The 15,298-nt window shown below is 38.4% G+C and overlaps 1 protein-coding gene across 3 annotated transcripts in view; it reads right to left on the bottom strand.

Moving 5' to 3' along the window:
* Positions 1-15,298, bottom strand: part of trub1 (TruB pseudouridine (psi) synthase family member 1) — an 85,220-nt gene that overhangs the window by 5,935 nt on the left and 63,987 nt on the right. The window contains exons 5-8 of one of the 3 annotated variants that reach the window (XM_043712809.1): positions 11,881-11,953; positions 10,458-10,597; positions 5,157-5,213; positions 4,782-5,028 (exon numbers count right to left, since the gene is read on the bottom strand). In XM_043712809.1, coding sequence (XP_043568744.1) covers positions 4,814-5,028; positions 5,157-5,213; positions 10,458-10,597; positions 11,881-11,953 — 485 coding nt within the window. In that variant the 3' untranslated portion in view covers positions 4,782-4,813. Of the gene's footprint in view, positions 1-4,154; positions 5,029-5,156; positions 5,214-10,457; positions 10,598-11,880; positions 11,954-15,298 lie in introns of those variants that run through there. The other 2 variants (XM_043712810.1, XM_043712808.1) reach the window with 2 other exon arrangements.

Below are 15,298 nucleotides of genomic sequence, written 5' to 3'. Positions count from 1 at the left end.
AATGGACGTCTCTTCCCTGTCAAAGTCTGGGATTTTAAAAGTGATAAATTGTCGAATGCGTGGATTAAAACACATTATGTACTAAAACATTAAGACTGATTAATATTATGTTGTTACAAACCAACTTATATCCCACGAAAACTACATTAACCCATGGTACACCACAGATCAACAAAAATTATCGTAGATGTGAAATATCGTTGGAGACCCTGCCCCACATCTCTGGATAGTGCCCATTTGTTAAACAGGCAACGATAAAAAGACACAATAGAATTGAGAAACTTTGAAAATTTGTTGATAAATATGGTTGGAAAGCATACTTAGAATCTTGATTATGGGATAAGGATGGAAAGCTATAGATCTGTTCTTTCAAAAAGAACAGTGACAGTAGTGGATGTCACTGTATATTTCGAAAATGAAAACAATTCTTTGGAGAAAGCTTGGGATGAAAAATCAAGTAAATATAAACATCTTCAGGATGAGATTAAAGAATTAACTGAGTGAATTATTCTCCTTTACTGATTTTGTTATGGGAGCTAGGTGAAAATGGACTGATATGAATAATAAACTGATGGAACATCTAGGAATAGAGAAATTTAAAGTATTTGCTCAGGAAACCTCTACCTTGACAACATCATTGACTGTAGAACTGCTTCAAATGTTTACAGACTTTTAAATGAACTTCTAATTATTCTTGGTAAATAGTTTGTGTGTCTTAGATTTGATTTTAGTTTTATAATTGATGTTAAATGTTTTAATATTTTAGATTTTAGAACTGTTTTAATGGTTTTAGTTTAGTTTTGGTTGCTGTATTTTAGTCTATAAAGTATGGTATTTTAGATTGTAAGGATGGAGGATAGATGGATGTAATAGTAAATTTCACTTAACAGATCAAATGATGCTTGTTGGGAAATTAACTAGCCTAACAGTCTTATAACTCTAGCTCTGGTCCCTCTGCTTGGTGAATTGCTATACAAGAAAAAAATAACATCTGTTATATCTGACATTCAGCTTTATAGAGGAATCATTGTGTGTCAACGAGTGTCATAAAAACTCGAGAAGTGCACTATATTTTAATATTTAAAAATTTCAGACTGAGTTAATATTTAATTTTTTTTATTTTTAATTTCTGCTTAGCTGTTTTAAATCTGCAACCCCTTATCCTAAAACTGTGACTTCATGTTCTAGATTGCCTCATTAGAGGAAACAGCCTCTCTCCTTTGTCAATCTCATTTGCAATTAAATCTCCTCTTATTCTTCTGAACTCTTCCAATCTCCCTTCATTAGGCAAACCCCTCATTTCTGGAATCAATTGAGTGAGCTTCCTCTGAACTGTCTCCAATGCAACTATGTCTGTCCTCAAGTAAGGGTACCAAACCTGTAAGACTCCAATGCAGTTTCATTAATGCCTTATACAGTTGCAGCAAAACTTCTATACTCTATGCCTTTAGCAAAGGTCATACTTCTGAGGAAATAAAACTTGAAGTAGTAAGAATAATGCATTAAGCAATCTACATATACTACATCAAACATCTTTTTGAAGCATCAATTAACAACAGCAGCATTAAGTCTGATCCCAAGAAACTGTTTATCTACTTGGCACACTGCAGTATTTTGAAAGTAATTCATCATATGCTTGTCTTTTTTTGGGCCCCAGATTTAACACACTTCAATGCTCAAGAAAAATAATTTGCTAAAGGCCTGAACATCCAGAAGTCCAAACAATTCAGAAATTAAAACATTTAAAAACTTTAATGCTTTTTAAAATAAAATTGCACCGTTAAGTCCCACATCTCAGATGGAGAAATACTGCAATGCACCAATTGTATATTAACAAGTGGCAAGTATATTACTGTAGAAATTATGCTCATATTATAAGTATCGATTATGTCTTGTGTAAGTGGTGAACTCCTCAGTAACTAACATCTGCTAGCTTTACTGTTCCAAAATTTCAAATCTTCTTTTGTGATATGGGTATTTATAAAATTGTAAGAAACACTTTGGCAGAGTTTCTGTCTGCTTCAGAGCTGGTGTTCAGTCTATTCATTTAGATTACAAATGTCCAGACTGCATTGTGAAATTATAGCCGCATTGGCTATAACCAGAGTGCAAATGTATTGTAATATGACCATGGATGATTGAAAAATGAACCGTGGAAAGATGGCGCCATGGAAGAGGATCAAAAACCAGTAAGTGAAATGGGCTGGGGTTGAGATCAAGGCCAAAGAGAAAGTCAGGTCATGCTGAGGGGGAAAGTCAGATGCAATGGGGCTCCCACAATATCATGGGATTTGAGGTTGACTGAAACACATTGTATCTTTCACCATATCTTAACAAGAAAAAGCCATTCAATTCAACGAGTAGCTAAAATAATCTTCCATTGGGCTTCAAGGAGTTTTTCACAGCATAATATTTTGTGTTATTTAGCAGCTGCTAACATAAAAGATTACAGCACAGTACAGGTCCATCAGCCCTTGATGTTGCGCCGACCTGCAGAACCAATCTGAAGCTCATCTAACCGACACTATTCCATTCTCATCCACATGCCTATCCAATGACCATTTAAATGCCCTTAAGGTTAATGAGTCTACTACTATTGCAGGCAGTGCATTCCACACCCCTTCTATTCAGAGTAAAGAAACTACCTCTGACATCTGTCCTATAACTATCACCCCTCAATTTAAAGATATGTCCCCTCGTGCTAGCCAACGCCATCCTAGAAAAAAAGAACTCTCGCTCTGCAACCTATCTCATATGTCTCAATTAAGTCATCTCTCAACCTTCTTCCAACAAAAACAGCCTCAAGTCTCTCAGATTCTCTGGGGGAGGGGTGGTGAGTGGGAGGAAGAGCGAGGGCAAGGGCGAGGGAGGGCAGGCGAGAGGGAGGGCAGGCGAGAGGGAGGGAGGGAGGGCGGGCAAGAGAGAGGGAGGGCGAGGGCAAGGGCAAGGGCAAGGGCAAGGGCAAGGGCAAGGGCAAGGGCAAGAGCAAGAGAGCGAGCAGAGACAGAATCCTGCTGCAGGATTCCAGCGAGACACAGTGCAAGCACAAAGACTAACACCTCATTTTCTGGTTGGGGACCCTGCAGCCTTGAAGACTCAATCAAGTTCAATAACTTCAAAGCCTGCTTCCAATGTTTACTACTTACCCCACACCCAGTCCTGTTATGAAATCTGTTCTCACCTACTCCTCTGCCTATTATCACATTGTATAGGCAATTTTCAGTACAGCTCACCCATTCTTTCCTATACTTAGCTAATAGTTTTTTAGAATTTCTTTTGTCCTGGCCTATTATCCATATATTCCTTGTTTATCTAATCCATTCGTAACTCTCTGGGCTCTCCACTATCTGCTCATCTCATTCCATACCTCCAATTATGTCGTCAGCATAAAGTATTAATTTTGCCCAGTGGCTAAGGAGTTCTAACGAAGAGTCACCAAGAGACTTGAACTGTTAACTCTGCTTTCTTCCCACGTATGCTGCCATACCTGCTGGATTTTGCCAACAATTTCTGTTTTAGTTTGAAATTGTTTTGTTTAAAGACAGTTTTAAAATGGATGTAGGTTCGCTTGCTGAGCTGGAAGGTTCATTTTCAGACATTTCGTCACCATACTAGGTAACATCTTCAGTGAGCCTCTGGCTGAAGCACTAGTAGTATAGCCCACTTTCTATTTGTGTTTGGGTTTCTTGGTTTGGTGATGCAGTTTGCTGTGGTGATGTCATTTCCTCTGATGTAATTTCCTGTTCTTTTTCTCAGGGGGTGATAAATGGGATCCAAGTCAGTGTGTTTATTGATCGAGTTCTGGTTGGAATGCCATGCTTCTAGGAATTCTTGTGCATGTCTCTTTTTGGCTTGTCCTAGGATGGATGTGTTGTACAAGTCGAAGTGGTGTCCTTCGTCATCCGTATGTAAGGATACTAGAAAGAGTAGGTCATTTTTTTTGTGGCTAGTTATGTTCATGTATCCTGATGGCTAGATGTCACCGAGGAAATGACATCACCAACCCAAGGAAGCCCAAAACACAAACAGAAAGTGGGCTCTACCACCAGCGCTTCACACAGAAGCTCACTGAAGATGTTACCTAATATGGTGACGAAACGCCTGAAAATGAACCTTCCAGTTTAGCGAGCAAACCTACATCCAGAACCTCGACCGAAGCTACAAATCTTCTCAAAACTTGCTAACAGTTTTAAAATGTTGTCTTGAACTTTTAATGGAATTTGATTAGTACATGTGACAGACCTACATTACACATTTTAAACAAAATAGATATAGTGCAGGGATGAATTGCCTTAGGAAGTAAAGGGGTCATTTCTAACAAGGAAGATAATATTACATCTCATAGCTGAGCTGCAAAGTTGCTGGGTAAAATCCAATGCACTTCAATATGAAATTCTTCATCTTCAGGGGTTATAAATGAACATTTTTCATTGCTGTGTATTGATATCAATAATTGATCAAATACAACTTCAAAAGTAAGTTTTCAAATTTTATATTTGTCTATTATTTAATAATTATTGACATTTATATCTTGTATAAAAATGAGAACTCAATTGAACATTTCAACAAAATATCTTGACGTTAAGTGACCTTCTCTTGTTGACAACCAACATCCAAACATCATTCAAACTTATGAAGCTGGATTGACAAATTAGGCAACACAAAAGGTCAAAATTCTTGGCACTTCAAAGCAAATGTTTAAAGTGCTATTAATCAGAGTGGTTTATTGCTCAGATCATAAACATACAGTAGAATAATTCAGGTTAAACTGTATTCCTTACTTTGCTTTTTCAACAAGAAATGTAACTCAATATCAAGTAGCTTCTTTCACTTGTTCACTGTTGTCCTGAGAATCTATCTTCAATTTCTTGCATGCCACTTCGGATGGAATTAATTGCACGCCGGACTCTACAGCTTTTACTATTTCAACTATTGTCCATTTCTCCTCTTGAAGTGCATGTTCATCCAGTGTAAAAGGACCCTGTTTGGTTCTGATCAACTCCTTTACATGGGCACATGAAGAAAGTTCTTAAAAATAAAAACATATGATGTTAATTTCACGGGTATTACTCCAATAGAGCAAAGAAAACTGTGAATAACACTAATCTTTATTAATTGGGTTTTGCTACAAGGTAAGTTTATTTATTTGTTCCTACCTTTGCCAAGGTCATTAACCAAACTGCGGACATAAAACCCACCACCACATTCAACATCTGAAATAAAAACACATCAATTTAGTCAGCTAATTTGGATCAAAAAACAATCAAATCAATCAATCAATCAGTCTTTGCCCTTCTCTGAGCAACATCTTACAAACTAGAATATCTACGTTTTGGAGGGCTAAACAAATTTTATTTCGGTAGTACACAAAGTAAAGCAGGATAACCTATATATAATCGATATGGGAAAAAAAAACTGATCCAAAAGATAATTTACTTACAATTCAGAATTAATTGCTCTAGATCCACTTCATCAGCTGAGTAGAACATATTACTAGAATTCATCACAAATAGGCAAGGCCATTTTACCACATCTCAAGGGTGCAAAAGACCAAATATTCCTGTTACATGTCCCCATATCTTCAAGGTTTTTGCTTCTTCTACTCTCAAGCCACATTATGATCACTTGTTGTACAAAGAACGGTTTTTCATCAATCATTAATGAATGCTTTATAATTCAAACATGTTCCATCGAGATTTAGTTTAAATTAGTGTTCAAATTAGTGTTCATTTGTGTACTGTTTATAGAATTCTACAAGATCATTTTTCAGGCACTTGGCTGAAAAGTCCAGGTTTCAAGTTTTTTCTCATAATATGATGTCTTATGGCTTGTTGACAGTGGGGTTAAACATAAACTGCTAAAACTTTGATGTTTTCAGGAATTTGGGAGAGACTCAGCAGGCCGTTCCTCACATGCAACTCAGAAGTAAAACTACAGAGACTAAGCTAATAACTAAGCTAAATATCTAGATATTTAATGTGAACTGGAGGGAAGAAAGTGCATGGGATAATAAAGCAGGGTGGGGAGCGTCCAAACCTAGAGAGGAATAGGTTTAGGGTGAGAGGGGCAAGATATAAAAGAGTTGAAAAATATGATGCTGGAAAAACACAGCAGGCCAGGCAGCATCCGAGGAGCAGGTGAATCGACGTTTCGGGCATAAGCCCTTCTTCAGGAATCATTCTCCTGCTCCTCGGATGCTGCCTGGCCTGCTGTGTTTTTCCAGCATCACATTTTTCAACTCTGGTCTCCAGCATCTGCAGTCCTCACTTTCTCAAAGATAAAAAAGAGACCTAAGGGGCAACTGTTTCACACAGAGGGTGGTACGTATATGGAATGAGATGCTAGAGGAAGTGGTGGAGGCTCATACAATTGCAACATTTAAAAGGCATCTGGATGGGTATACGAATAGGAAGGGTTGGAGGAGTATGGGTCAGGTGCTGGCAGGTGGGACTAAATTGGGTTGGGACATCTGGTCGGCATAGACGAATTGGACCGAAGGATCTGTTTCCATGCTGTACATCTCTATGACTCGAATGCATGTCTAAAAACAGTGGAAAAGGCAGGGCTTCAGACTCCTGGATAGTGGAACCAGTTCTGTCAGAGTGGAATGCATACGAACAAAGTTAATATCAACGTTCATCAGGTAGGATAACCAGTACTGTGGAAAAGGATGGAATCGAATTTGCAGGGGATTAGGCAATAAGGGGTAGAAACAAGGTGCACTGGCATAGATAGCCTTGAAGATAATACACAATAAGTTAAATTCATACAAAACATCTAAGAGATATCCAAAAGATGGAAGTATAGCATTTACGTAAATGCACAAAGTGCAGTTAATAAGGGTGTTGAACTGCAGATGCAAATAGCCATAATGAAACTAGATTTAGTGTCATTGGTGTGGACCTGGAGCAAAATACAAAGGGGAGCCTTGGATGTTTAAGTTTTCTTGGTACAGGGAATCACGAAACATAGGGAAGTAAAAATGATTAGATTAGATATAGGCCAAATGTATATCTGGAATAAAAGAATGATTAGAGTAAGATGAGGGCCAATTAAGAAAAGTAGTGGGAAGTTGTGCATGCAATCAGAGGAAATGGGGAAGCGCTAAATGAATATTTTTCAACTGTATTTACAGCAGAAAAAGACAACGTTGGCGAGGAGAATACTGAGGTACAGGCTACTAAACTAGATGAGGTTCACAAGGAGGTGGCGTTAGCAATTCTGGAAAGTGTAAAAATAGGTAAGTCCCCTGGGCCGAATGGAATTTATCCTAGGATTCGAAGAGAAGTCAGAGAGGCGATTACAGAGCCTTTGGCTTTGATCTTTATGTTGTCATCGTCTACAGGAATAGTACCAAAGACTTGAGGACAGCAAAAGTTGTTCCCTTGTTCAAGAAGGAAAGAACAGACAACCCTAGTAATTATATACAAGTGAGCCTTACTTCGGTTGAGTATAAAGTGTTGGAAAAGGTTATAAATCCTATCGCTTCCAATCATTAGAAAGGAATGCGTGATTAGGGATAGTCAACATGATTTTGAAGGGTAGGTTGTACCTCACAAACCTAACAGAGTTATTTGAGGTGACCAAACACGTGGCTGAGGGTTGATGTGGTATAACTGCATTTCAGTAAGGCGTTTGATAAGGTTTCCCACAGTAGGCTACTGCACAAAATACGGAGTCATGGGATTGAGGGTGATTTAATGGTTTGGGTCAGAAATTGGCTGGCTGAAAGAAGACAGTGGTAGTTGATGGGAAATGTTCATCCTGAAATTCAGTTACTAGTGGTGTCTGGCAAGGATATGTTTTGGGTCCACTGTTGTTTGTCATTTTTATAAACAACCTGAATGAGGGCACAGAAGGATGGAATAGTAAATTTGCAGACAACATTAAGGGCGGTAGAGTTGGGGATAGTGATGAAGAATGTTGTAAGTTACAGAGGCACATAGAAAAACTGAACAGCTGGGCTGAGAGGTGGTAAATGGAGTTTAATGTGGAAAAGTGAGAGGTAATTTACTTTGGAAGGAGCAACAGGAATAAAGAATACTGGGCTAATGATAGTGTAGATGTAGTGTATCTTGGTAGTGTAGATAAACAGAGGGATCTCAGTGTCCTTGTACGAAGATCCCTGAAAGCTGCTACCAGGTTGATTAGGTTGTTAAGAAGGCATACCGTGTTAGCTTTTATTTGTAGAGGGATTGAGTTTCGGAACCATGAGGTCATGCTGCAACTGTACAACTCTGGTGAGGCCACACTCGGAGTATTACGTACAGTTCTGATCACCGCATTATAGGAAGGAGGTGGAAGCTTTGAAAAGGGTTCAGAAGAGATTTACTAGTAGGTTGCCTGGTATGGAGGGAAGGTCTTACAAGGAAAGGCTGAGGGACTTGAGGCTGTTTCCGTTAGAGAGAAGGTTGAGAGGTGACTTAATTGAGACATTTAAGATAATCAGAGGGTTAGATAAGGTGGGCAAGACAATCCTTTTTCTTGGAACAGTAGTAGACTCACCAACCTTAAGGGCATTTAAATGGTTACTGGAAGACACATGGACAAAAATGGAATATAGTGTAGATTAGATGGCTTCAGATTGGTTTCACAGGTCGGTGCAACATCGGGGGCTGAAGGGCCTGTACTGTGCTGTAATGTTCTCTGTTCTAGATAATGTATTATACGAAAAAAAAATCCTCAAGGGATCAAAGATAAAATCTATTTGGTTGAAGCTTGAAAACAATAAAGCAGCTCTTTTTTATAAGCCAAAGAATGGCAAAGAGTTAAAGGAGCAGACTTACAAAGAAATAAGATTCAGGAAGTATACAGCTGTGAGATTGGAGACCTCAACTGTGTCAAAACTGAATGGGATAGCAGTTGTGAAAGGGAAAGGGAATACAACCAAAGCCAGGGTTTCATGGATAAAGGAGCTGGAGAGTCAAATGAAGCAGAAAAAAAAGAGGGTAGAAAAGCATTACCTTTAATAAAAGGTAAAATCAAAGGTAAATATCAAATGGAGAAATAAAAAGATGTCACGAGGGTAGATTGGTGGCTAATACAAAGGAAACCCAAAATTCTTCTCGGAGCACATTAGCACTAACAGTGGCTAGAGGATTGTTAAGGGACCACATGAGACAACTATTGGATGGGCATTATGAATGGCTGAAGTATTATTTAGGAAAATGACTTTGCCAAAACCATGCTAAATTTAGTAGTCTTGTTATATTTAATATAACAAGATATTTAATAGAGAAGCTGCAAATGCTTCAGTGGACAGCTGGGATACATCCTCTAAGGTGCCAAGGGAATCGGAATATAAATTATGAAGTTGCTGGCCATAATCTCAAAGTCTCCTTGGAGATCAGTCTGGTGTCAAAGGATTGGATGACTATAAGTACGTCACATTCTGTTCAAAGGGAAAAAAAAGGATAAATGGAGACATGACATGGTCTACATGAAATCTCAGTTTAATCTAAATGGTGAGAAACATATGGAAACGATAAGATGGTCTTATACCAACAATCATTTGGACAAATGTGGACTAAAAGAATAGATTTATTTAAGACAAACCAGGTTCGACTAACATGATTAGAGTTTCTGGATATAAAATATCCTAAAAGGATAGAAGAGAGAGTAAAAGTTGTGGTGAATGGCTGTTTTTCAGATCAGCAAGAGATTTGCACAGGCACTGACAGCTTGATACAAGCACCGCTGATGTCTCAGATTTCTACTTAGATTTGGACTTTGGAGCAAAGGACACAATTGCAAAGTCTGCAAAATACATGCAATTTTGATGCATAGTAAACAATGAAGAAACAAAAAGCTAATGTAAAATGGCAAATCATTTCCAAATTAACATGCCTATGAATTAATCTCTAAAATCTAATTTCACTGTTGATCCACTTCTTATCCTCTTGAAAAGTTGTTATAAAATTAAGACTTTTATTCTTGCTACTTTCGATTTTCAACCATGTGTAAATCAGAAATGCTATTACATACATTTATGTAACACAGTGGTTCAGTAATTAGCACTGCTGCCTCACAACACTCAGGACACAGATTCAATTCTAGCCTCGGGCAATTGTCTATGTGGAGTTTGCACATTCTTCCTGTCCACATGGGTTTCCTCTGGGCGTTCCGGTTTCCTCCCACAGTCCAAAGCTGTGCAGGTAGGTGGAATGACCGTGCAAAATTGCCCAAAGTCTCTAGGGATGTGTAAGTTAGGTGAATTAGCCATGAGAAATGCAGGGTTACACGAATGGGGGCGCGCTTTGGTGTGGACTTGTTGGGCCGAGCGACCTGTTTCCACACTGTAGGGACTCTATGATTCTACGATATGAACATAAAATATTTCCTCTTTTTCTTTACTGCCATCCAGGTTCAGAAGTGAGATTTTCTCTTTAATAATAAATTGCAAGTACCGAGGTTGCAATGTTTCTCCTTGAAGGAACTGAACAAGTGACTTTGCTTACTCAGAGTAAAAAGAGGAGGATTGTAATCCTGTACAGAAAGGCTAAAAACCACAACAGGTCTGGCAGGTTTAGCTTCCACAGCTTCTCCTTTCTTTACCAAACAGGAAAGCCGTTGCCCGTTTTGCTTCAAAGCAGAATATCTGAAAGCAAGAATGTAAAGCATTGTTAAATTATACATTTAACACAAAAATAAATTACCAATCAGCTGTTAAAAAAAATAATAAAACAACTGTCATGTTCATTATAAATTACATTCACAGCTTCAGATTAATCTAATTTCTTTTGACAGAACTAATGTGCAGCCTGCACCCATACATCCAATTTCTCTGTTGTATAGTTTTGAGGCACAATCCAAGCAAGATTCTACCTTTGCGTTTCCAATAATCATTAAATCAAGCTCCCTAAAGTACTTTGGAATACTTTTGAAAAGGTGACTGAACCTGTGTTGTATAATCCTATATTGAAAAGCAAAATTTTTTTTAAATTTAGTCAAATTCAATACAACCAGTATTAGGCTATCCCACAACTGCATTAGATGCTTGATGAATATCAGATCATCTGCAATACATATTTCAGGAACAATAATCTGGAGACAGTTTCAGAAGTTGTAATTTGAATAATCTTGAAAACTATTCCAAAATCCATTCTTTAAATGATAATTTTAGCTATAATAATGCCCAGACAGAAAAATTAATAAATATGGTCTAATCGCACTTTTTTTTAAAAAAAAAGTGAGACAAAAAGCTAAGCTTTCCAAAATCATGATTGTGCACATAATGTTTCTAGGGAAAAGGCTCAAGAACATGTATTCCAAATTCCCTGGACTAAACATGACCAAACTAAGAAAAGGAGGGAGGGGTGATAGCATTGACAAATGGTCTAATGGTCCTGGAGGTAGACAAAAGACCAAATCAATTTGGCTAAACAACAGAGCTCCATTACAATACTGTATTTATTCTATAGGTAACCAACACATGGAACAGAAAGGGTTAATAAGGATAAGGTAAATGACATTGGATATATGGTCTTCCAAAAAGGGAGGGGGCTGGTCAGCTCAGTCAGCTGAACAACTGGCGCTCTTTCTATACCTCTGCTCTCACCTAAGGCATGGTGACCCGCAGGTTAAAATTATCACCAGCTGTCTCTCTCTAACAGAAGAATAGGCCTATGGTGGTAAAACTATGACAACTTTACCAATAACCTCCCATTTTACCTCATTCCTAACAAGGTGGGGGGAATCCATTAAAACTCAGGTCTATAATTCTAAATGATGCAGGGATTCCAATTCATAATAAAAGGTAAAAAATGAAAGACTTTTTATATGTAAAACCGTACTTTAATATATCAAAGTGGCAAATAGATCTGCAGAGTCAGAAATGCAAAATATCTATAGCAGTGCCAAAAATAATAAGTATCAACTTACATTGGAGGAGTCTGCATAATGTTTCCTCTAAATTTCTTCAGAGTACTTTCCAGATCATCCTTTGTTATGTGATCTAGTTAATGGAAAAATAAAACACTCAAACTCTTTGTGCCAAAGAAGTGAGAAAAGTTATTATCCAAAGACTACTTCAGTTCAGAATAATCAAAATTGTATCACTTTTAAAATATGTTTTGAATAGTACAGACTCTTGTCCAGCACAAAAACAACTTACTGCCACACGCATCCCAAATATTTAGTTGGTAGTTTAATGGATTAGCATAGTGCACTTTCATCACTTGGTTGGAATCTAGCCTTACTGATGTGGTGAGTAACCTTTTACGTTTCATTTGTTACATAGCTGAAACAAGTCTAGTGGATAAACTCTATTCCTTGATGGCACAGTACTACGAATTTCCCTTTGAAAAAGGGAGGAGTACTGGCATTAGACTGTCAAAAATTCCATTGGAGGGATTAAATCACAGTAAGTACTGGGAACTCCTTTAATTTAGGAGGACATAGACACACTTGTGGAAATGTAGTTAAGTATGAGATCACGTATTATGTTCATTCTTCTTGCCAGAATGTATATTACATGGTAACATTTTAAAAAGGGTGCAAGAAAATAGGTCTGAGGATTCCTGTGTGCTAACTGTTGAAGGTGAAAAGACACTTCTACTCTGGGCAACATAGAGACAAGTACAAAAGCAATTGACGATAAATTATACAAAGTGAGTTCAGCTCCAGCTGTGTTCCAATTCTGGGCACAACCCTGCAGGAAGACATGAAGGCATTTTGGAGAAGGTCCAGAAAAGTTTATTAGAACTGTTTGAGGGATGAAATTTAGTTTTGTGGATGAACTAGGAAACTAAGGTTGTTCTCCCTAGAGGAGGAAAAACTATGAGGAGATTTGATAGATGTATTTAAAACTACAAATTAGTTGAAGTTAATAAAATGTTAATAACCAGATGGCATAGATGTATGCGGACACAGTGCAGAGATTCATCCCAAAGAAAAGAAAGATTATCCAGGGAGGGGTTCGACAGCCATAGCTGTCAGGAAATGTATCAAAGAAAAAGAGAGACCCGATAAAGTGGCCAAGAGCACTGGGAAATCAGAAGATTGGGAAGACTACAAAAACCGAGGATAACAAAGAGAGAAGGAAGGGGAGGATCAAATATGAAGGTAAGCTAGCCAGTAATATTAGAAATGATAGTAAAAGTTTCTTTCAATATATAAGAAATAAATGGGAGGCAGAAGTAGAAATTGAGCCGCTTCAAATTGATGCTGGAAGGCTAGTGCTGGGAGATAAGGAAATAGCTGAAGAACTTAGTAAGTACTTTGTGTCAGTCTTCAGTGGAAGACAGGAGTAATATCCCAACAAAGGAGAGTCAGGGAGCAGAGTTGAGTATGGTAGCCATTACAAAAGAGGAAGTGCTAGAAAAGCTAAAAAAGGTCTAAAAATCGATAAATCTCCCGGCGCCGATGGGCTACATCCTAGAGTTCTGAGAGAGGTGGCTGAGGAAATAGCAGAGGCGCTGGGTGTGAACTTTCAGAAGTCACTGGAGTCAGGGAAAGTCCCAGATGATTGGAAAAATACTGTTGTAACCCCCTTGTTCAAGAAAGGATCAAGACACAACATGGAAAATTATCGGCCGATTAGCCTAACCTAGGTAGGCAAAATTCCAGAATCCATTGTCAAGGATGAGATTTCTAAATTCTTGGAAGTGCAGGGTGGGATTAGAACAAGTCAGCATGGACTTAGTAAGGGGAAGTCGGGTCTGACAAACCTATTAGAATTCTTTGAAGAGGTAACATGTAGGTTAGACCAGGGAAACTCAATGGATGTTATCTAGACTTCCAAAAGGCCTTTGATAAGGTGCCTAACAGGAGGCTGCTGAATAAGGTGAAGGCCTAGGATGTTCGAGGTGAACTACTGGCATGGATTGGGGATTGGTTGACTGACAGAAGGCAGAGAGTTGGGATAAAAGGTTCTTTTTCAGAATGGAAGCTGGTGACAAGTCGGGTCCTGCAGGTTTCAGTGTTGGGGCCGCAGGTGTTTACTTTATATATTCATGATCTGGATGAAAAGACTGGGGGCATTCTGGCGAAGTTCATCGATGAAACGAAGTTAGGCAGACAGGCAGGTAGTACTGAGGTGGTGGGGAGGCTGCAGAAAGATTTAGGCAGTATAGTAGAGTGGTCAAGGAAATGGCTGATGAAATTCAACATGAGCAAGTGCGAGGTCTTACACTTTCGAAAAAAGAATACAGACATGGACTTTTTTTTCTTAAAACCATGAGAAAATTCATAAAGCCAAAGTAGAAAGAGATCTGGGAGTGCTAGTCCAACATTCTCTAAAGGTTGATTCGCAGGTTGAGTCCATGATTAAGAAAGTTAATGTAATGTTGTCATTTTTCTCAAGAGGGTTGGAATATAAAAGCAGCGACATGCTTCCAAGACTTTATAAAGCTCTAGTTAAGCCCCATTTAGAATACTGTGTCCAATTTTGGGCCTCACATCTCAGAAAGGACACACTGGCACTGGAGCATGTCCAGCAGAGATTCACACGCATGATCCATGGAATGGTAGGCCTAACATATGATGAATGGCTGAGGATCCTGGGATTGTATTCATTAAAGTTTAGAAGGTTGAGGGGAGATCTAATAGAAACTTAGAAGATAATGCATGGCTTAGAAAGGGTGAATGCTGGGAAGTTGATTCAAGTTAGGCGGGAAGACTAGGACCCGTGGGCACAGCCTTAAAAATAGAGGGGGTCAATTTAGAACGGAAGTGAGGAGACACTTCTTCAGCCAGAGTGTGATGGGCCTGTGGAATTGATTGCCATAGATCGTAGGGTGCCTTTAAGGCAGAGATTGATAAATTCTTGATCTCACACGGAATTAAGGCCCCCATGAGAGTGTGGGTAAGTGGAATTGAAACGCCCATCAGTCATGATTAAATGGCAGAGTGGACTTGATGAGTTGAATGGCCTTGCTTCCACTCCTATGTCTTATGGTCTTATTAAAAACAAATACTGGGAGATTCTAGAAATCTGAAATAAACACACAATCTTGGAGAAACTCAACAGCTCTGACTGCGTTTGTGGAGAGAGAATTGGAGTTGACATTTTGAGACCAACATGACTCTTGTTTAGAAGCGCAGATTTAAAGTCACAAGCAAAAGAACCACAAACGACAAAAAGAAACATTTTTAAATCTGAGAATGTTAAGATTTTGAATGCATTGCTTAATATGGTGTTTGCAGTGGCTACAGATTCAATTGTAGTCTTCAAAATGGAACTAAATAAATACTTCAAGGAGAGAGCATAAGAGAATAGATGTCTGGGACTGTTCTTCAAAAGAGGCAGCATTAAAATGATAGGCCTCTATCTGTGCTGCATTATTCTATGATTATGATT

This window comes from Chiloscyllium plagiosum, chromosome 22, assembly GCF_004010195.1.
Source record: "Chiloscyllium plagiosum isolate BGI_BamShark_2017 chromosome 22, ASM401019v2, whole genome shotgun sequence".
Lineage (NCBI taxonomy): Eukaryota > Metazoa > Chordata > Chondrichthyes > Orectolobiformes > Hemiscylliidae > Chiloscyllium > Chiloscyllium plagiosum.
This window is presented reverse-complemented; position numbering and strand designations above follow the sequence as displayed.